Genomic DNA, 21,705 nt, shown 5'->3' on the forward strand with positions numbered 1-21,705 from the left:
CAGCCTTCCTCCTTCAAGAAGCCTGCTGTGATTTCTCCCCACCCCTTGCCAGTTCTTAGTGCTTCTTCCTAGCTTCGCGAATATCTTGTCATCCTTTGAGGTTTCCCACAGCTTGTTGGGTCAGTTGTATTTGCCTCCACCATAGGTATCTCACCACCCCCACTGAACACGGTGGGGAGAAGGAATCCAACACCCGCGGAAGCCAGCGGGCTGATGGACAGACAGACAGGGAGCAGAGCCCCATTGGCCGCCCCTCTGCTGCTCCCCCTACACGTTCCTGTCCGACTTACCTGAACTTCCAGAAGCTCAAATTCTAGTTGAAAGTGAACAGCGTAGCAGCTCCCAGCCAGGTGGCCCTTTCGCAGGACTCTCAGTTCATCTGGGACATAGAAAAAACAAGCCCCCATTTGCAAATCCTCCAACAACCTGCCAGGGACCACAGGATTGACGCAGCCTCCCGTCTCGGGCCACCCTCCTCACCTTTCCCCATGGCCTGGGCCTAAATGGTAACTGCTAGGGGCAGAAACTGGCTTTGGCCTCCTTCCTTCTGAATCTCCAGTGCCTGGCACCCAGTAGGTGCTTAATGAGCTTAGCCAGCACCTGGCACTCAGTAGGCTCTTCCCAACTGCCCCAGCCCTAGACCAGTTTCCAGCCTCCTGGGCCCCTCAACCAGGCTGACAGATGTGAATAAAACCGTCCCAGGCCCACAAGGTCTGTGAGTTTGAGCCTCAAAACCAGACTGGAGGCAGAAAGCACCAGAACCACACACCAACACCAGCATTTTTTAAAAGCACCTACTGAGTGCCACAAAGAATGGAAGAGACGACGCACAGCCCTGCTCTCCGGGAGTCCACACCCTAACGGGGCAACGCCAGACAAACCATTAGCGAAGAGTGAAGAAGGATGGGGGGGGGGGCTCCTGGCAAAGGTGGGATGTCAGCTGGGTTTTGAAAGAAGCCAGGGATGGCCAGAAGTGGCATTCCAGGCCTGGGGGAGAGGCAGAGGGAATAGCCAGGGCCAAGAGACGGAGGAGCTTGTTCCCAGAACAGATAGGAGGCAGCCACTGGACCGAAAAGGTGACAGACAGACAGAGGAGAGACAGAAACTGACAGGGAGATGGAGGGAGAGAGAGAGAGAGAGTGTGGTGGGCTAAGGTGTAAGAAGGCTGAAAGGGTGCGAGTGAACAGCTTACGAAGGGCTTTGGAAGCCAAACAGGATTGGGTATGGGCCCTTGGAGCTAACAGGGAGCCACTGGAGCTCACTAAGCAGGGGGTGCCTACTGGATCTGTGTTCCGTGGCTGAATGGAAGGGGGCAGCCCCAGCAGCTACTGCAGTAGTCCAGGCAGGCGGTGGTGGGGGGGGTGGGGGGAGGCACACAGGGGATGCTGGCGGGGGCTGGGGTGGGTGAAATCCACAAGAGCTGCTGCCTTGGGCAAGTTGCCCAGCCTTGGTGCCTTCTAGGAGGGTTTGTGAGGACTGATGCTGGAGGTCCTGGGCGCACTCTGAAGGGGCTCTCCACGGGATACAGCTTGAAAGGAAATTTCCCCGGATTGGCAAAAAGTCAATAAGGGAGAAAGGAAGGCTTACTTTGCGGAGTCCTGCCGGTGCTGTCTGGAAGTTCTAGTCTCGTCATGGAGTAATCAGTCATGCGGAATCCGGTGAGCTTGGAGAGGAAGGAAAGGCCCGATTCCAGGTGGCCAAGCTGTGCTCGCAGCTCTCTCCCAGGCTCGCCTCCACCACTGAGCGGCTGGCAGTTTTCTTGGCTGAAGAGTCTGGAATAGGGAGATCCAGGCCACTTAGTCAGAGAGGCGTGTGTCGGCCCCGCCCCTGCCCCTGCTCCCCCAGAGAGACAGAAAGAGACTCTCCGCTCAGCTCAGCTCGGCGCTCTCCAAAGTGACCCAGCAGCCGGGCGACCTGGCTCCCTCCCTTCTATCTTTGCTTCGCCTGCTCGCTCTTACTTAGCCTCGGCTCGACCAAGAGCCCTCGGCAGACCTTGGGGGAGCCGTCTCAGCCCCGAACCCAGATTTGCCTGCTCTGCGCCCTGGGACCTCACCAGCTCCGCCACCCCAAGGGGGGCTCCTGGCTTGTCCACGCCCCCCATCAGGTGTCCAGTCTCTCCCCGACCTCGCAGCTGCCCAGAGCCCCTGGACTGGGCGCCTACCGGTCCGGCTCCGGGGCGACGGCGGCGTGACGTGGCTGTTCCAGGCGCCTCTCCAGCGCCGCGATCTCGGCCCGCAGAGCTCGGAGTTCCTGCCGCAATGCCTCTAGCTCCCTGTCCATGGCTGGGTCAGGTCAGACGATACCAGAAGGAGGATGCAGAGACAGCAGCTGTAGCGCCAGAACCCAGCTGTTCAAGCCTCCCGCGCGCCACCGGTACGTACCAATTTCGCGAATCCTTGGGGGGGGGATAGAGCACGGGGTAGGAAGTGGCCGAATCCACCCAGCCTGGGGCGCACCGGAGGCGGTGCTGAGAGCATGGACGAGAGCAACGCGCCTACCCTCCCCGGAGAGTTCGCTACCTCATGTGTGGGGAGTGAAATCCCAGAGTCAGTGGCTGCCCAACCCCTGCTCCTGGAGAATTGGTTTGGTCCCAGGCCAGCCCTCGAGTGACGTCAGAGACCGGTACAAAAAAAACTTGGCCATCTATCTCTGCGCGTGCGCAGTGCCGGGGAGGCGGGGTCGTAGAGCACGAACTTAGGGTGAGAGCGAGAAGTAGCGGAAGATGTCACTTTATTTTGCTTCCCCCTGGATAACCGAGCCCGCGGGACTTGCCTGGGCTCCCTCACTCAGCAGTCACCTGAGTGCGGCCATCACTACGGGTCACGGCGGAGAGACCCGAAGAGACGCACAGAAGACTGGGATTTAGTTGGAGACTGAAGAAACCGGCGAGCTGGGAAGAGAGCACCGGAACCTTGAACACAGCCACTGGATCTCTTTAATGGGGGGTTGAAGGAAAACGGAAAGCCTTCCCCCCGGGACCGGAAGTTGGAGTCACATGGCCCGGAAGCTCGCGCCGCGCAATACTCAAGCAACGGAATAGACCATGGCAGCAAGTGTTGGCGAGCGGCGCCTCTTCGTGGGTGGCCTCGGGCCCACGGTCACGCAGGACGACGTGCGTGCGCAACTGGGCCGCTTCGGGGCCGTATCCTCAGTCGAGCTCGTGTCTCGGGTGGACGTGCTCGGTAAGACCCGGGGCGAGGGCCCCCAAGTCCATACCTTCCCTGCTCAGAGGCGGCCGGGGATGGGGTGTCTTCTCCGGACCTTGCTTATGCACACGCCCACTTTCGCCGGTTTCCGACTCTTCTGGCTCCCAGGGTCCACAGCAAGGCCTCCCTGACCCCCTCCTCCCGTAGATCGCTCAACTCTTCTCTTGGGGGAGGGCAGGAGCCCCCTCGCCAGGGACTCTAGGCGGACTTCCTGCTGGAGGGGAGGCAGGAGATTCCGCTGGGTGGCCCTGGCCAGCCCTAGAACTTGCACAAAAGGGACATTCTCTGGAACAGCCAGAAGCCTGGTGAGCGTCCTGGCAGGACCTAGAACCCCCCAGGAGGCGGCTCTGAGCGAAGTTTTCTTCCTTTCTCAGGGAACCCGGAGAAGACCTTCGCTTATGTTAACGTAGCACTGTCGGAGGCAGCCCTACAAAAATGTGAGTAGCCCCTCGGGCCACTGTCCCCATCTGGGCACAGGCAGTGGGAAGAGCAAGAGTCCTGGACCCATCTAGACCCTGGTTCTGGAGCTCCCACATTGACCCAGGCCCACTGATGAAGGAGGGACAGATGGGACTCTTGGGTTTGCAGGTCTGTCAGCCTTGAACAAGACGGCATGGAAGGGTGGCACTCTGCAGGTCCAGTTGGCCAAGGAAAGCTTCTTGCACAGGTATGGCCACCCCAGGGATGAGGAGGAGAGCCTGGTCATGGGGCACCCCTTAGCACTGGCACTGATGCTAGGAAGAATCTACTGGTTTGGGAGGGCAGCAGTTGGGCTGTGAGGGGGTGAGGAGAGCATGGGGGAGGATGCGAGGACAGGGAGAATTCTGTTCATGCAGGGAGGTGCGATTGGGCCTTGAATCCCAGGGCCCTTTGAATTCTCCATAGGGAATAATAGCTTCCTAGAGGTTAGCACCATCACCTGGTATGTTACTAACTGCATGAAGGAGGCACATTGTACCTGATGCTTAGTGACCCCTGGGGTTGGAATGGGTGGGGCACCTTGCTTTCAAAGTGTCGACCCCTCAATTCAGATGGCTTCCCGGAGGGGGTGCCATGAGTGTGGAGAGATTTAGAAATGGGGGAAGGGTGCCATTCCTGGCCCTGAGCAAGGACTTAGAGGGCAGCAAAGGGAAAAGGCAAGTGTGGAGGAGCGGCCAATGCCATGGCTGTTGTTGGTAGTCATTGGGGCTCAGTGATGCCACCCTGCCAAGGGCCTTGAGTGCCAAGCCAAAAAGACCTTCAGACCACTGGCAGACTTTGGGCAAGTGTTATTGTCTGCCTCATGCTAAGGCTGGGGAGGAGGAAATGGACAATCTCTGAGATCATCCACAGGCTGCCCCTATTCTCCCCATCTCAGAAGCGTAAGTCCTAAATCCCTGCTCCAGTATCCCCACTGCCCTCTGTTCATCCACCTCCGGGACACAGCAGGCTGTCCTGGGAGGCCCTGGGTAGATAGAGTATAGGAGTGAGGTGGGGCAGGTACAAATCACAGAGTTGTTCACATACAGGGCTACATTGAAGCTCTGGGGATCATTGAGAATGGGGGGGGGGGGGGTGTGAGATCCTTTCTGGAAGAAGAGATCGAGGTCAGAGTGGGATCAAGTTGTACAGAGCAAAGTCCTAAGACAAGGATCTTTACCAGAGGGAGGCATGAGAGAAGAAAGGAAGGGGACTTTTTAGATACAGAAGACATCTGGGCAGTGGGCAGAGGGAACTTGGTGCAAGCCCCCTCTCCTACCTCCCTGGGAGGGAAGGCCTCCTACAGGGGTGAGGGTTTGCCTTGACCCTCTTGTTGGTGTTATGGGTGTCAGACTGGCAAAGGAGAGGCTGCAGGCCAAAGCAAAGCAGGAACAGCAGTTCTCAGGTGACCCTACAGCAGGCTCAGAGACATCTTTGGGGAAGAATGGCATCTTGGAGTTCCACATGAAAGCTGTGCCAGGAACAGAAGTCCCAGGACACAAGGCAAGTGTGACCCTTGAGGCTTAGCCTCTGAAGCCCTGGAGGAAACTAGCAGTCAGGTAGCCCCTCAGGCCATCAGGTTCCCCCACATTCCTTTGAAGACTGGCATGTTGGTGTTGCCCTCTCTCCATCTCCTCATCCACTTTCCACAGGGCTGCCCATCTCTCTGCCCTCCAGATCCATACTCCATGATTGACCCCAGTTTGCTTTTGGTTCAGAATTTGTCGTTCTGTTGGCACCGCCTTTAGTTCTGGGAATCTAGGTTCTTCGTGGTGCTAAATCCATTGTCTCCTTTCTCTTAGGATTGGGTGGTGAGTAAATTTGGAAGAGTATTGCCTGTCCTTCACCTTAGAAGTCAGAATAAACGCAAAATATCCTTTCTGATTGTTCCAGCCGTCAAGGCACTTGTTGCAGAGCTCCTGGGGCCAGGGGCCGATCACTTAGTCATCAGTCATCTTTTTGGCCCCAGCAGGGAGCCATTCTTAGCTGGCCATGAATTCCTTGCTCACACGAAACACTGGGTCCAAAATCTCTGGGGAGTGTGAATTTGGTTACTGTGAGAGAGATGATGCCCAGAAAGGGGGGACCTTTCAGGAGGCAGCAGAGAGGAATCAGAGTTTAAGCCAAGTCCACTTGAGAGAGGGCAAGGGCATGAGCTTGGGGCAGCCAAGTACACAGTGAGAGGAGCTGCCTCTGCCTGGTCTCTAAAGGGTCCCTCCAGATCTTCATGGATTGTGACTGACTGACTGCAGGAGTTAGGCAGGGTGGGGCCAGCTTAGGGAAGGCCCAGGAAGCCCACGAGCCCAGGGTGCAAGCCATAGGGAACCATAAGTCTAGCCAGAAAGGATGTGTTAGGAAAGTTAAGGTCCCTGAGGTCTGTAGGATGGGTTCAGGGGAAGTAGGTACAGAGGACTTAGACCGTGTCATTCTCTGAAGATCAGTGATGTTCTTGGCAATGAGTATTTTTCCATAATCTCCCAATAAAATGCCATGAATAAGTTAGGAATGACGAGGGAGGAGAGACAAGAGATCCATCTTGGTATCCCTGTTGGCTCCCTTGCCTCAATCTGTAGTCTCGTAGGACACCTCTCCTGACACTAGACTGCCCTGGGATCCCAGGGTGGGCCATTTGGAGCTGCCAGACTCTTGTCTTCCTCCTCTCTCAGCCCAGAGTGATTGCTGCTAGCTAATGACAGAAGAGGTATGAGACCCGGAGCCTGGTAAGCACAAACTAGAAAATATTTGCTATTTCAAGGTTTTCAAGAAATCTCCAGTTTCAAGAATTGGAGAGATTGTTTCCTTGAAGCTGTTCATTTCTTAGATGCTCAGATGGGGTCCAGGCCACTGTTTCACACTGAGATTTTGCAGAATTCTGGTCTTGTTTTCTTCCTTAACTTTTCCTAACATCTTAAAATATGATCCATCAAAATATTGCCACAACCTCAAGAAGTTCGAACAAGACGTCACAAACACCGTCTCCATTTCCGACCTCACTTGGAAATTGGAAGGAGGAGATGACACAATGAGTAAGAAACGACAGGGACAGTTTCCTGCATTCAGAAACTGCCCTCCTAAAAGAGCAAAGGTGGGGGGCAGTCACTGCTCTCCAGCCCCTCCAAGTGTAACACAACAGCCAGGTGTTCAAAAAACAAATCTCGGGCCAGTCAAACTTCCTACATCGGCGTCCTCTAGACATAAGAACAGTCAGAAGCCAGAGACGGTGTTTCTTCCAACTTCAAAATCGCCCTTTGTTAGGAGGAGAAATACCATGTCTGATGACGATCTCGATTCTGAAGATGAATTAAAAGCTCTGATAGCAGAAGAGAAGAAATCACAGAAGACGGCCTTCTTTGAGACAGACAGCACCGAAGGGAACTCCTTCGAAGTGGTCAGCAGTGATTTCAAGCCAAGTCTAGCCAGTTCAGGGGTGAAGCAGGCTTCTTGCTCAAACAGTACCAGTCATCCTGCGGAGAGCGACAAAGAGTATGACTCTGGGGACACGGATGAAATCATTGCTGGGGGTAAAAACAGTGACCAGAACAAAGGTAAGGCCAAAATGTCACCAAAAAGGAAAGCCAAAGCCAAAAAGGACTGTTTGCAAAATAGAACGGATCGTCTGTCTTCTGGTCAGAATACTGAAATTAGGAAAAGGAAGCATTCCTCCGGTAACGAAAAAGAGTCCAGCGTCACGCGGCCCACTAAAAATTGTGCTCCTCCTGAATCCGAGGAGGAGTCTGAAGAAAACCTGGATTATGACTCCATGATGGCAAACTGCTATCGCCTTGACCTCACCTTGGCTGATCTAGAAAGACTGGCCAGCGAAGGTCTGCAGAGCGCAGGGGACAGTGACGATTGTGCTAAGCAGGATCTCCCCGGGAGAAAGGTCCCGGATTCTGGCCAGAAGAGGAGGAAGGCTCCCAACAGAAGGGCCCAGTGCATCAATCCGAGTGACATTTTGGCTTCCCTTTTAGAAGGGGAAGAGATCAGTGACCAGAAGCCACCCCAGGAGAATATGTGGAAATCCAAGTTTCAGGCTTTCAAAGGTGTGGGAGCCCTCTATGAAGGGGAGACGCCAAGCAAAGCCTTTAAGAGCACTGGTGTCTTTGCCCACAAGAAAGGTCATCATTCTTGGAACCAGGAAGCTTCTACTAGTCCTAAGGGAAAACAGGCCTTTGGTTCTAATACTTGTTCCAGTGAGGAAATGACCCCCCCTCGAGGCGGAAGAGAAGCAAATGAGGCAGATGGTCCTGGCAAAGCTCCAAGGAAGAGACAAGCAAGCAGGGACCAGTGTACCACTGAACAGTCATCTACTTCTGGTTCTGAATGTGAAAATGGTTTGGCTTCTAGCCTGTCATCCTCGGGCACTAAGACACCCTTAGGTGTTTCTGCAAAGACTCATAGGACAGACTTGGGAAGTGATGCTGGAATGGGAAAACCCAAGCAGGGAAAGAGCGATTCCTTCCCCCTCAGGCCTTCTCCAGGGCAAGAACCTAAGCTTGTAGTTCTGAAAACCGATGCCAAGAAACCCATCCAGGTCTCTGTTGAAAAAGTTAGCGCATTTTCCTGTAGGCAAGGAAAGGCCCCAAGCGGGTCTCAGGAGGAGACTGATTGCCCCCCACCTCGGATCCCTTCATCAGATGCCCTCAGCCCTCCCAAGAACTCCCAGGATAATCAGAAACGCTTGGCGGCCCTGGAGGAGAGGAAGAGAGAACGGGAGCTGCAGAAGCAGCTGGTGCACAGTGCTCTTTCCAGCGTGGTGAGTGCAGGGGTAACTGCAAGGGCTTCCCTGTAACTGTAAGTAAGGGAGGCGCATGTGCCCTTTTCCCCAAGTTGACTCTTCTCTCAAAGCTGGGTGGGGTGGCTAAGCCCACATTAGTTCTCAGAGGTCATGAGATGTTCAGGTATGTTGGCCAACAACCTTGTTACCCCTTCAGCCCTCTCCAGAGCCAGCATGTCGATCTCTCTGTGGTTAGTCTACACTGGCAGCACAGCTGACGGCCAGCAGGTTCTCCTTGCTTGGCACATCTGAATGGCAGTGAATGCACGGGGAAGCACCAAAACACTGCTGAGAATGGGGCCTGCAGAGATGCTGCCCAGCTTCCAGGTGGGGAGCTGGGCACATGTACCTGTTGGGCAGCGCCTGGATTTATGATTGTGACACGCTCGGATGTCTCCTCTGATGCTTCCCATGTTCCCCCAGGACAGCTCTCTAGCGAGCAAACCAACTCACATCGTGTTTGGCTCTGACAGTGAAGAAGAAACGGAAGAGAAAGGTGGCAACGAGCAACCTCTCCCTGAAAACAGAGTAAAGCAGGTAAGGGACGAACAGGACTCCTTTGGGACCTTGGGCTGGCTGGCTGGCCAGGGCCGTGTGTTGCTCAGGGGCCCGTTGGTCTTCACTGGGCTCCCTTTCCACGGCTACTGACACTGGATTGTCCAGCCAACCTCCACATCTCCCTCCCAATCTCCTTTTCACATTTTCCCCCTAATTGGCTGCGGAAGCGATTTTAAACCTTCGTTTTTCTGACATTTTGCCATCCCGATTCTTTGTCCCCTCCCCTCTCCCCTGCCTGAAGTGACAAGTGATCTGAGTGTCACATGGTGGCAGCACACGAGAAAATAGCCAGGAAGGCAATGGCGTAAACGACTGTCGGGACCTGCCGTCACACCCCAACGGCCTTGTTCATTAGGAGTCCTTTTCACTTGGCCTGGTTCCTTGCCTTGTTGACAGCGAGTGGTTTGGTCTTTCCGTTAGTCATTGGACGTGATTGCTGTTACTGAGTACAGGATTCCCTGGTTCTGCTCACTTCATACAAGTCTTTCCAGGTTTTGGGGGGCTCCTCCTGTTTGTCATTTCTTATGGCACAGTAGAGTTCCGTTACCATCATAGTTGTATGTTCAGCCACTCCCCAACGGATGGACGTCCCCTCAGTTTTCCGTTCTTTGCCACACAAATTGCTGCTCTAACAGTCAATCCTTCTTCCTGATCTTTGATCTCTTTGGGGTACAGACCCAGGGGAGGTCCTCCAGCATCGAAGGGTCTGCATGGCTTTATGGCCCTTTGGGCACGGTTACAGATTGCCTTCTGGAATGGTTGGGCCACTTCACAGCTGCAGCAGCAGCGTTACGAGCAGCCCAGTTTGCCCACATCCCTTCCAGCATATATCATTTTCCTTTTGAGCCTGCTAGGTGGGAGGTCGTGCCTCAGAGTGCTTTTCATTTGCGTTTCTCTAATTAAGAGGGATTTCGAGTATTTTCCATAGGCCACGAGGTAGTTTTGAATTCTTCCTCTGGAAACCGCCTGTTCATATCCTTTGACTAGTTATCAGTTGGGGAATGACTCGTATTCTTATAAACTTGACTCAGTTCTCTCTAGATTGAAGAAATGAGGCTGTTGTCAGAAACATTTGCTATAAAAATTTCCCACTTTTTACCCTTCTAATCTTGACTGCATAGGTTTTATCTGGGCCAAAGGTTTCCCTTTTTATTTATTTATTTGTTTGTTTTTAAGCCCTTTCCTTCCGTCTTGGAGTCAATACTGTGTATTGGCTCCAAGGCAGAAGAGTAGTAAGGGTGGGCCATGGGGGTCAAGTGACTCGCCCAGGGTCACCCAGCTGGGAAGTGTCTGAGGCCAGATTTGAACGGAGACCTCCCGTCTCTAGGCCTGACTCTCAATCCACTGAGCTACCCAGCCCCAGCCCCAGCCCCCCCACCCCCCAACCTTAAGGTAATCAGTTATCCATTTTTATCATGTCATGTTTTCTGCATCTTCTTTGGACATCAATTCTTTTCTTATCCATTTCATATTACCCGGTTTTGCTGATGGTGCCGTCCTTTATTTCGAGATATCGTATCCGTTTTAACTTTATCTCCACGTGCGGTGTGAGGGTCTATACCTGCTTTCTGCCATCATGTTTTCCAGGTTTCCCAGCAGTTTGTCAAATAGTGAGTTCTTCTCAAACTTGGGATCTTGGGGTACATCAAGCACTAGATTACGGTGGTCACTTAGTGCTGTGCATTAGGTACCTCGTCTTTCCTACTGCTCTTCTACTCTGTCTCTTAGCCAGTGCCAGATTGTTTGGATGATTCTCGCTTTCTGATACAGTCTGAAGGTATAGTGTATGGCTAGGCTTTCTGCCTTCATTTTTTTCCGTTTATTTCCTCGATGTTCTTGACCTTTTGGGCCTCCAGATGAATTTTTGCCATTTTTTCCAGCTCGGTGAAGTAATTCTGTGGTAGTTTGATTGGTCCGGCACTGAATAGGTAAATGAATCTTGTTAGACGTGGCCTGCCCATGAGCAATTATTGCATTTCCAGGCGTCTCCTTCTGACTTGGTGTGAACAGTGTTTGCAGTTGGGTTCGTGTGGCCTCTGGGCTTGGCCAGTGTTTCATGTTGGCACAGTTATTTTAAATGGGATTTGTCTCTCTCTGTCTCTTGCTATTAGGCTTTATTAGTGGTATGGAGAAAAGCTGGCGTTTATGTCCTCCAGCTTTGCTGAAGTTGTTGGTTGAGCCTCTCGTCTGTCACTTTAAGGAAAGCCGCGTTGAGTCCAGCGTTCTCCAGGATTTTTAATAGGAATGGAAGTTGTATCTTGTCAGGCTTTTTCTGAATCTATGGAGATGCTCATGGAGCTTCTTTGGGGTTTGTTATTGATGCAGTCGGTCCTTTTACTCCGTCAGTCTCAGCTCCATGACGCCTTTCCTCCCATGTTTCTCAAATCTGTCCCATGCTGCCTTACATATGACAACGGGAAGCAGGAAGACCCGAGTTCTAGTCCTACTTGAACGTGGTGACTTCTCTAAGCAAGATCCTCATGGTCATACTACTTGTTTTCTTCAAAAGGATTCTTATAAATTGTAACAGATATTGGTATGACACAGAAACAGAAAACTTTCAGGCAGCTCAAAGTAACCAATTGGTTTCTTTTAAGGATCTGACTGGTAAGACCTCTGGGAAACTCTTTGAGAGCAGTGAGGATGACGAAGAGGAGAGTGACGACGATGAGGCCCGATTCCAGATTAAGCCCCAGTTTGAAGGCAAAGCTGGAAAGAAGGTGGGTTAGTGCTGAGCGCAGCAGCAGCAGCAGCATAATGGGCATTTAACGAATCGTTTGGCTCTTTAGCTGATTCCCTGCCCCAACCCATGCCCTTTGGCTCCTGTGAATCCCGAATATGGGGAACAAAGGTTTTTGCAATTCTTTCCTTGTTCTGATGGGTCTGATTCCATGGAAGGTTGGAGTGTGGAACTGGATGAGTAATTCTCCAATGGGGTGGTGGGTGGGGAAACTGTCATAAAGGCTAGGCAACCCTCACCAGATCCCCCCATCTTTTGGTGCTCTTCTCCCCGCCTCTCAGTTTGAGGGCCATCAGGGCCAACCTTCATTGGCAGAAGGGGTTTTCTAGCCCGGGAGTTCTTCGCTCTACCAGGGGAAAGTTCCTTGTCCAGTCCCCATCCCTGGCCCCCTACAGGATCAGGATCAGGCCCTGAATGTCTGTGTCTTCTGTTGGGCAGCTCATGAACTTACAGTCCCACTTTGGGGCTGATGACCGATTCCGAATGGATGCTCGCTTTTTGGAAAGTGAGAGTGAAGAGGAAGAGGAAGCAGAAGGTGAGTGTTTCATTATTGCCTTGGTTCTTCTCTTGACCGCCAGGCCATTCTCACCTCACTGGAGGAGCATTACTGGTCTCCCCAGATGTCCCTTTTTGGTCTTCTCAAATTGAGTAATGGAGCAGGTCTATACTGAGGAGCTGGGCCCCATATGTTTAGCCTCCCTAATGCCTCTGTCTCCACTGACTTTTGTTGCCTCTCTTCCCCACCCCTGCTGTGCTCTCCAGGTTCCCCACCTGGGGCCATCGATTCTTTGTTCTCTGTCGCTCGGCTGCTTTCTGCCATGGTGTGAAGGGCCTGACCCCTTAGTGGAGAGGACCCCATTGGGGCCATCTGTTGGGCATGCTGCTGGCTAGCCCTCTTGCCCAGAAGTAGCTCTTCTTGCCTCCCTGCAAGCTAAGAAGGAGGCCTCCTGGGCCAAGGCTGGTTTTCCCTGGTACTGGCACGTTGTCCCCAAGTGGGCTTGGCCTGGCACCTGGGGCAGACAGTGGCTATTAGAGAAGGCCCAGCTAGCAGGAATACAGGGAGAGTGACCTTTGGAGTAGCCAACCTTTTTATTTTTAGCTTTGATGATGCTGCTTTCCTAAAATACATAAACGATGTTTTGGGGGATGTCTGAGGGCTGTCTCTGCCCCAGCCCAGATCAGTCACGGGATCTCCATCCCTGGGCCTTCTTTGATATGGGTCCACAGTGAACCTTGGCCAGTCTCTCCTCGGGTAGGGTTATGGTGATTCTGCTGCTGGCTCTTGCCATTCAGTCCAGCGGGCAGTTCTTCAGGGGCTGTCATGTAGCAGCAGGCCCTGTGCCAGTCACTGACTGAGGGGGCAGAGAGAGAGGTGAAATCCGCCTGGCCCTCATCAAGCTGACATTCTACTTGAGGAGGCAACAAAATAAGTACCACATACATAAGTGATGAACAAAGGATGCAGGGAAATGGGGAAGAATTCCTTCTAGGAGAGTGCTCTGAGGACTCAGCTCTGGAGAAGGGAGAACATGCCAGATCTGTGCAGAGGCAGCAGGGCAGAGATGGCATGTCCTGTCTTGGGCTTGCAGCTTTAATGAGGCAGGATACTTGTTGAAAATGACAGGCAGTTGGGGGCAGCTGGGTAGCTCAGTGGATTGAGAGCCAGGTCTAGAGACGGGAGGTCCTGGGTTCAAATCCGGCCTCAGACACTTCCCAGCTGTGTGACCCTGGGCAAGTCACTTGACCCCCATTGCCTATCCTTACCACTCTTCCACCTATAATTCAATACACAGAAGTTAAGGGTTTAAAAAAAAAAATGACAGGCAGTGAGCTTGCAGGGGTCGCTGGAACAACCTGATTGTGAAGAGCTTTGAGAGTAGCTGGAAGGGCAGGGCTGTGGTCAACCCTGGGCTTTATGAGCTTCTGAGAAGCCCCACTAGGAGGTGTCACAGTGAAAGTGCTAGCTGTGTGACCCTGGAGAAGTCACTTGGCCACTGTGTGCCTCTGTTTATTCAGCTGTAAAATGGGGACAATCAGATCACCTACCTCTCAGAGCTGTGGTAGAATCAAATGGGGTGATGATTGTGTGGCTCTTTTGTACTGGACCTGGTACATAACAGGTGCTAATTTGAAATGCTTGAAACCTTCCTCTCTCCCCACCCCCAGACTAGAGGGAGAGGTCAGCAAGGGGAGAGGAAATAGGTGGAAACTTGAGGGAGAAGCAGCAAGCCTGGACCCAAGAGTCCATGTGGGTATGAAGCTTCCAGGATGGCATTGAGGTGGAGCCTATGTGACTAGGACAGTGGGGGGGGGGGGGGGGTTGAGGGGAAAGTGGAAGAAAAGAAACTGGGTCAGTTCTGCTGCCATGTAGCCTCTGAGGCAAGGGTCAGCAATGTATGGCTCTTGAGCCATATCTGGCTCCACCTCCCGACCAGCCAGTCCGGGCAGAGCCCCAGGATGTGCCCCAGGGGGCCCTTCAGCCCCTGCCCCATATTCTAGCGCCTTCTTCCTCCATCCTCCTTCTGCAGGCATTTATGGCTCTCATGGCCAAAAAGGTTGCCGACCTTTGCTCTGAGGAGACAGGTGATAGAGGTCTTAGATGCAGATGTAGAGGATGTGTGGCCTTGGGTAGGTCATTTGCCAGGGACCTTCTGTGATGTCCTTTCTTGAGAGACTCTGGCCTGGAGCCCCAATGGCTTTGGGGGAAATTTTGTTATGGAACCAAGGATCTGGATACCATATTTCAGACCCTAGAACCTTGGCTGCACTGGCTTTAGTAAGAGAATCTCAAAACTTTCCTGCATCAAAACTCGTTCTCTCATGTCGGTATTTCTAGCTCCTCTGTAGGGCTGGGGCAGCCCCCTTTTGGCCCACCATTCTTGCAGCTTAAAGGGAGTGAGCCTGGCGCAGAGGGATGAGAGCTGGACTTACAGCTGCCACACTTCCTTCCTGTCTGTGCTTTGGGCTCTCTGGACCTTGGGCTTTTTTTTAAGTGTCAAATGAGAAGGGGGCTGGTGTGCAGGCCTCAGGGGCCCTCCTACTCGAAAACTTCAGGCTTCACAGTGATGTGTCTTTTCCCCCAGATATGGTGTGCAGACATTGGGGGTGATCTCAGAAGGGAGGCCTCAGCATTGGGGGGTTGGGAGGGCATCAAGTGTCTTGAAGGAAGCCAAGAGCAGAAGGAGGGAGGTTGCTGTGTGGGCACAAGGGACAAGACCTGGGTCTCAGGGTAGTGGACTTACGGGTTGGGACTCTGAGGAGATCCAAGCCCTGTTCTGATTCCATCTGCCAGCCTCAGAGGGGGCTGGCTCAGGGTCTCCCTCAAAGGACAGTTTATAACATTTCACTCTCCACTTTGTCTTAAAGAGATCAAAAAAGCAGAAACAGCTGAGGAAGAGGAGCTCGTGGCTGAGAAAAAGAAAAACCTGGATGTGATTAAAAACCTTCTACGCACTGGCCATCCAGCTCCGAAACCAAGCCAAGAGGAAATGGCCGCAAAGCAGTTCAGGTGCGAGCATCCTCCATGTTTCTGCTCATGGGGAGGTGCCTCTGAGGGTGCTAGACAAGGTCTCGGTCTATATGGGGACCTGGGGGCCCCCCCTTCCTGCTCAGCCGCCTCTCCAGGGCTGCTAATCCCTCTGCTCTTGGCCATAGGAATATCGTACGGTATGATCCCACAAGGCTAGACCATGCCACGTTTGAAAGAAAAACAGACCCTGAGGAGAAGGAAAGGTAAAGGCCCAGCCCTCTCTGTTGCTCCTTCAGTGGGGGATTAGGCTTTGGCCGGAGGCTCCCCCTCACAGTCACGTCTCTGCTCCTGACAGCAAAGCCAGACGCAGGAAGAAGAGGGAGGAAGCAGAGAAGCTGCCCGAAGTGTCTAAGGATCTGTATCACAGCATCGCTGCTGATCTGAAGGACAGGTTCAGGGCCACAGAGCCAGCCCCAGGGGGCACAGGAGCCACCGGCCCCTGGAATGAGACACCCGAGGAAATGGAGATGACTGAGGCCCCCTCAGCGGGTCCCAGCGAGTTCACCTTCTCCTTCTTTGGATCAGACAGCAGCGGGCCCAAAGAAGGTAAAGAGAAGCCATGTGGTCACTTCTCCCCATGTTGAGGGGGTGGGGGCGCTCTTCTTCCATCCCAGCATCAGCACACCAAGCCTGAATTAGCCATAACCTCGGTTTCCCCATCTGTAATATGGGAGTCATCATAGCCTCTACTTCCCAGGATGGCCGTGAGCATCCGGTGAGAATAGCACATACCGGCACACAGAGAGTCACTATTAGGAGGAGGCGGAAGCCCCTTACTCTGTACAGGCAGAGGCAGCCCCCAGACTCAGCAATTAGTCCCAAGTGCCACCATCAGTCAGTGACACCTCCACCCCCCCCCAAGAACCCCTAGAAGTGAGGCCCTTGATCCGATGGATTCCCTAGAATGTGGCACACGAGCGTGGCTTACCTGCCCTCCAGGCACCTGCTTGTTGCCCAACAGGCCACACAGTGCCCTTGGTCTTGAGACCCCTCTGGGATTAGGCCTCAGGGCCCCTGAGGTGGGACGTGAATTCTGTCTTCAGGGCTTTGAGTAGGGTCCTACCTGGTGCTCCACTCGGAGGGGAGCAGCGGGGGGATTCCTTCAGCCCTCTTTGTTCTCTCCTTCGAGTCATGAGACTTCCTCCTCCATCTGCTGTCATTTCTGGCTTTTATCTTGGAGGCCTTCTTTCGCCCCATGCCCTGTGTTCCTGGAGCCAGTACGAGGGCCGGGGACACCTCAGGTCAGCCCTCTGAGAGCCCCCGGAGCCTTTCAGGGCACTTGCTCCTCTCCTCCGGGCAGAAGGCTTGTTTCTCATAGGAGGGCTCAGGCAGGATGGTGGTCGCATCTCTTCTGGCAGTGAGCAGCAGAAGAGAGAATTCGGTCACCGACCTCAGATACTTTAGGGATTGGTGCTGGCCCTGTCCAGGCCACCCAGTAACCTTGCCCAAGCAATGCTAGTGGTCTAGTTTGCGAGACGGGAAGGAGAGGGGAAAGCCGTGTCAGGGGGACAGTGGGGGCATGACTGATTGTCCTGAAGGCCAGCGGAGGAAGCCCAGGCCTGCTTCGGCCGGAGATCAGCCCCCCTCACGCCTCCGCTTAGCTGCATACCCAGTCTAAGAAGGGGCTTCAAAGGAGGAGAAGGGGTCCTCCTCAGTTTGGAGGGAGGCAGAGTCGCACGCTAGCAAAGGGCAGAACTGGGACTGATTTGGGGCTGGAGCTGTGGCTCGGGGTTTGCTGCCCCAAGCAGGGTCTCCAGGTGGTTCTCGCATCCACGCAGGGTTTTCTTTTTAAATTTGATCTGCCTAGGAACGCTCACAGCCATACTATGATTAAGTATTTCCAGTCAGGGACAGCCCCCCCCCCCCCCCCCAGTCCACCGCTCAGCCGTCATTCCCTTTTGGGGCCTCCCTGACCCGTTCCATTTGTGTAGAGCCGTACAAGATTGAAGCAAGGGCACCTGGACGCATGGCCTGGCAGCAAGACCCTCGTTTCCAGGACAGTAGCTCTGAGGAGGACGACGAGGAGGAAGAGGTCGAGCCTGACAATGGGAGCAGAGAGGCGGCAGGAGCAGGGTAAGCCAAGATGGCGGGATTTCTAGGTCAGTGGCCGAAATGTCCACTTGCCTCCCGAGGCCCCCTCGTGCACCAGGCTCTCTGCATTAGTTGGCAGAGGAAGAGCACGGGGTGCGGCTGACCTGCTGGGGAGGTGCTGCTGTCTGTCCCTCCCCAGACCAGTCACGGGTCCTCTCAGGTGTCCTGATGTGCTTGGGGGAGGGGGAGGGAAGTGGGGGTGCGCCACTTGTGTCTGTTAATAGAGGCAATATGAGGTGACACCCTCCAGCCCCAGCAGGCAGGTATGCGTCTAGAGCCCTCGCTGTGTGCGCAGAGCATCCTTGGGCCTCCCTTACTCTTGTACGTGGGCTGGTGTATCCTGCCCTGGGGTCACCTGGGACACGTTTTCTCCCTGGCCTTGTCCGGCACGTTCTCATGGATGCCTGAGACTCTGTGACCTCTGTGATGTGTTGGTACCTCACTGGTTCTGAGTCAGGCTGACCCTTGAACTGAGCCCTGCCTGCTGTGCCTGCCTGTGAATGGGGCGGCTGCAGGAGGAGAGCCTCTAGCAGACAGGCTGGTCATTCGCTTCTGAGAGTAAACGCTTCTCTTTGGGTCTCTCCAGGGAAGTGCCGTTACCGGAAAAACCAGCCAGTCGCTTTTTCTTTTTCTTGGAGAACGATGAACGACTAGGTGGTAAGGCTGCTTGGTTTTGCTTTCAACTGGTGGGAGAGCTCTAGTGGAAGCCTGTGAAAGGGCGTCTTGGCACCCTGATGGACCTCAGGAAAAGGGGAACCTTGAATTCCAGAGCCGAAGGCCCCAGAGGGCAGTGTAGGGTCCAGCTGCCCACCCTGGGGCCTCTGTCCTGCCTTCTCTCAGCAAACAACCTGAACAGCCAAGGGGAGCGAGGGGCGGCCGTGACAGCGATGAGGGGTGGGGGAGATTTCTGTGCATCTTCGATAAGGAGAGCAGCTGATCTTAGAGGGCCTGCTGATCCCCGAAGGAGCTTGGAGGGTCCTCTGGAAAGGCCCAGGAGGGAGAAGGAAGCCAGGCTGACCAGAGGCAGGCCCAGGGATGGGAAGCCCCAACAAGGGGAAGAGGTGCCCCATCCCCTTCAGACTTCCCTGTGGCTGATTTCTGCGTGTGTGTATCATCCCTCCTTCATCCAGCTCAGAAGAGGAGCTTCCAGTGTTAGGACTCCCTCCCCCACATACATGTACATGCATGCACACACGTATGCACATGTTCTCTAGTACATTTCCTTTGACACCCTCTGAGGTCATCAGGGCCCAACAGTGCTACCCCTGGCCCTGTCTGGTCCCCCTTCTGCCATGATGATTTGGGCGGGGGGGGGGGGGCGGCAGGGGCACCTGCAACATCTCTGGGGCTAAAACTTTCCCAAGTGCTTCTCTCCCTCGAGTCAGCCTTTTCCCACTCCTCAGCTCCAGGCTCTCCTTTGAGAGCCCTGGTGAGTTCTTGGTTCCCCTCTAGAATTGGGCTCAGTGTTGCTGGGTGACCCTGACCACAGCTCCTCCTCGAGCCTTGAATTCCTCCTCTGTGGCTGCTCACGGAGCCTGCCTTTTGTCCCAGGAGCCTGGGTTTGGGTCCTGCTGTTCCTGGGGTGTTCCTTGGAGGTTTGCCTCAGGCGGGTGCCAGCCCCACTTTGCCTTGGGCTCTCGGGGTTGGGGTGCTTCTTTGACGAGATCCTGAAACATGGTGCTGGCACTGTTTAAGTGGATCTGGCTTCCGGGGGGGGGGGGGCAGCGATATTTCCTCTTCCCTCCTCCATCTCTTGTCGATTGTGCTGTTTGAAGCCTCACATTTTCTCAATTTTCCCTGTCTTTGGCTGTTCTTTTTCCATTACCTCATGGAACCCGGGGCTGCTCCTGGGCCGCCTCCTTTTCTGAGAATTGGCGTCTCTTGGCTGCGGTCCTGGGTCTCTTCCACCAGGCTCCTCAGTCCTGCTCTGGTTCTTTGGGGGGTTCCCGTGTCTCACCTTCATTTGAAAACATTCGAGCTCTCCATCCGACCATTTGGAAAGCGCTTCTTCAGGTCGACTACCTGGAGGCTGAGCTGGCGGCTGAGCTGTGCTGGTCGTTGGAGTTTGAGTCCCTTTGGGGTGGGGGAGTCTGTCTGCTCGTCATCCAGGCTCCTTCTTGACTAAAGACTTCACACTAAGGCCAGTTTGGCAGACTTCTGCAGAGAAGGGCTGGCCCTTAAGCTCACGGGGAGAGGAGCCATTCGAGGCTCTCCCTTGGCTGCCCCAGCAATGGGCAAACCCTTGGACCTTGCCCCTAACTGAACCCTCTGGAATCATGCCATTGGAATCTACTCATCCTCTCTCATCCCTCCAGTGTCTGGATCTCCCTCTCCTCCCAGCGTGGCCTCTGGCTATGGCCTTGGGGTCCTCGGGCCAACCTTGAGTTCTTCCACACCACACCACGCCACACTTTTGGTTCTCTTGCCCATGCCTGGGTCCTTCTAGTCATCAGTCCTGGTTTACCTCCTTCATTGCCTTTTCTGTTTCTACCCCCACCCCCTCAGAGGTTCCTCTGGACCCTGGACACAACCCTGGGTTCTCCCCCTGCTTTCCCAGCCTCTCAGTCTCCTCGGCTAAAGACTCGGGATCCTTGCTCACTGACCTCTTGGCTGCCAGCTGGGCAGCCCAGTTCCTCTCTCCTGTAGATTCTTTGCCCAGGCTCACTAGAGTGGGGGCTGCCCAGCTACCAGGGCCAGCCGTGCCCTCCACCTAGGCAGATTACACCTCCTCGGTAACTGGACAGACAGACCAGCTGAGTCAGGCATCAAGGACCCCTTCCCTGCAGCCAGGAGGCCTGCTCAGTACCTGTCAGCTTGTACCCTGCTGGCAGAGCCTTCAGGAGCCCTGAGAAGCCTTTGTGTCCTGCCAGGCTCCTAGAGGAGGGCCTCCATCCCAGAACTGCTGAGAGTTAGTAATAGTGGGTCATCATGGCATGGTGTACTATGAGAGATTTGTGAAGAACCCTGCTCACTGCCTCCCCATTGGAAGATGCAGTCAGAAGGAGGATCCCCATTTCACAGCCGGGGACACCGAGGCTCAGCCATTTAAGTGACAATAATCAAAGTCACACAGCTGCTCAGCATCCAAGACAGGGTTTGTGCCTGCTCTTCTGCCCCGAGGGAGGTCTGCCACAGGCTAGATGGACACTGGTGGGGTGGAGGGAGACTACAAGGTCACTTAATAGTGGAAGGACCGGTTTTGTGAGAAAACCCTCATCCGCTTTGTTTTCTGGAAACAGTCGGCTTCTCTTTTCTCTTTAGTGGGGCCTGCGTCATTCTGGCAAGGCTCAGGAAGCCGTGCCAGCAGCGAAGACTGGGAATCCAGAACCGTGCTTCTACTGCAGGTGAATGGAGCGGAGAGGGCCCTGCCCAGAGGTGTCTGTGGGTGAGAGTGGGGATGCCAGGTTAAAACCAGGCCTAGGGAGGGTCCTGCCCACTCTGGGCTGACTCTAGGGTGGGTGGAGCCTTGGTGCCATCCTGTTGTTCTGACCTTGCTTCCCCAGGACTGCCGGAAGAAACACAAAGCAGCCAAAAGGAAAGCCAAGCCTTGAAGAATGTCCTTCAGGGGCCAGGAGCTGTAGAAGGAGCAGGCTTCAGGGCAAAGCTCCTCCCAGGCTTGGGAACAGAGGCCCAGCTTGGGAGTCAGGCTGTTGGCCCTGGGTTTGAGTTCTGCCCCAGACAAATGCTGGCCCAGACAGGACTGCAGCCTCTCTATGAAGCCCCACACAACGATCCCTGCAGCCATTTACTCTGGCAAGGGGATCAGATAGTGCCAGGCTGGTGTGGCACCTATGCCCCACTCTGATGAAGCAGCAGGTACAGATGCCCACAAAGCCTGGCCCTGCGTGTGCCATGGGCCGGGCTGTAGACAGAAGGGGCGGCTGACCTCCCTCAGACTTGCCTGAAGAACGTGATAATGTAGACGGGCCAACAGCTCCTGTCGGGTTCTCTCCTTGGGCTTTCAGAAAGCTTTGGAACCAATGAAAGATTGACTGGTGTGAAAAGGGAAAATCCAAAAATTGGTCCTGGGGAGCCTTTGAGGCCCATTTCTGAGGGCCCCCCTTTCTCTGTTTGCAGTGCTGCCCTTTGGGGCTCCATCAATAAGAATGCTTACTGGACTCCCAACACGTGTTTGGCTTCTGTTGTGACGTCGTTGGTAGAAACAAGACTCGCTTGTTCTGGGTCTCTGGAGTCGGGCACTGGCTTGGAGGCTGGGGGTGGCAGGAGGAGGCAGGAAGCGGGGCTGCAGTGGCTTTCCTTAACCCCGAGGGAAGGCAGTGCCAAAGCTAGGGGCATCCAGACTCACCACCCAGCCTTGGGCCCCAGGCAGACTCACTGGCTCCTC

At 54.3% G+C, this 21,705-nt stretch overlaps 1 protein-coding gene across 1 annotated transcript; it reads left to right on the forward strand.

The window, feature by feature from the left end:
* The first annotated feature begins 3,043 nt into the window (after positions 1-3,043).
* On the forward strand, positions 3,044-21,479 carry NOL8 (nucleolar protein 8). Its single transcript, XM_044656759.1, has 16 exons — positions 3,044-3,182; positions 3,581-3,643; positions 3,795-3,873; positions 5,018-5,168; positions 5,468-5,536; positions 6,571-8,421; positions 8,866-8,979; positions 11,598-11,720; positions 12,179-12,275; positions 15,107-15,248; positions 15,395-15,472; positions 15,565-15,815; positions 17,201-17,342; positions 17,947-18,017; positions 20,622-20,704; positions 20,864-21,479. The coding sequence occupies exons 1-16, from the start codon at positions 3,044-3,046 to the stop codon at positions 20,909-20,911; spliced, it is 3,501 nt and encodes a 1,166-aa protein (XP_044512694.1). The 3' UTR covers positions 20,912-21,479.
* The last annotated feature ends 226 nt before the right edge of the window (positions 21,480-21,705 follow it).

The sequence above is a fragment of the Gracilinanus agilis genome, chromosome 1, assembly GCF_016433145.1.
Source record: "Gracilinanus agilis isolate LMUSP501 chromosome 1, AgileGrace, whole genome shotgun sequence".
Classification (NCBI taxonomy): domain Eukaryota; kingdom Metazoa; phylum Chordata; class Mammalia; order Didelphimorphia; family Didelphidae; genus Gracilinanus; species Gracilinanus agilis.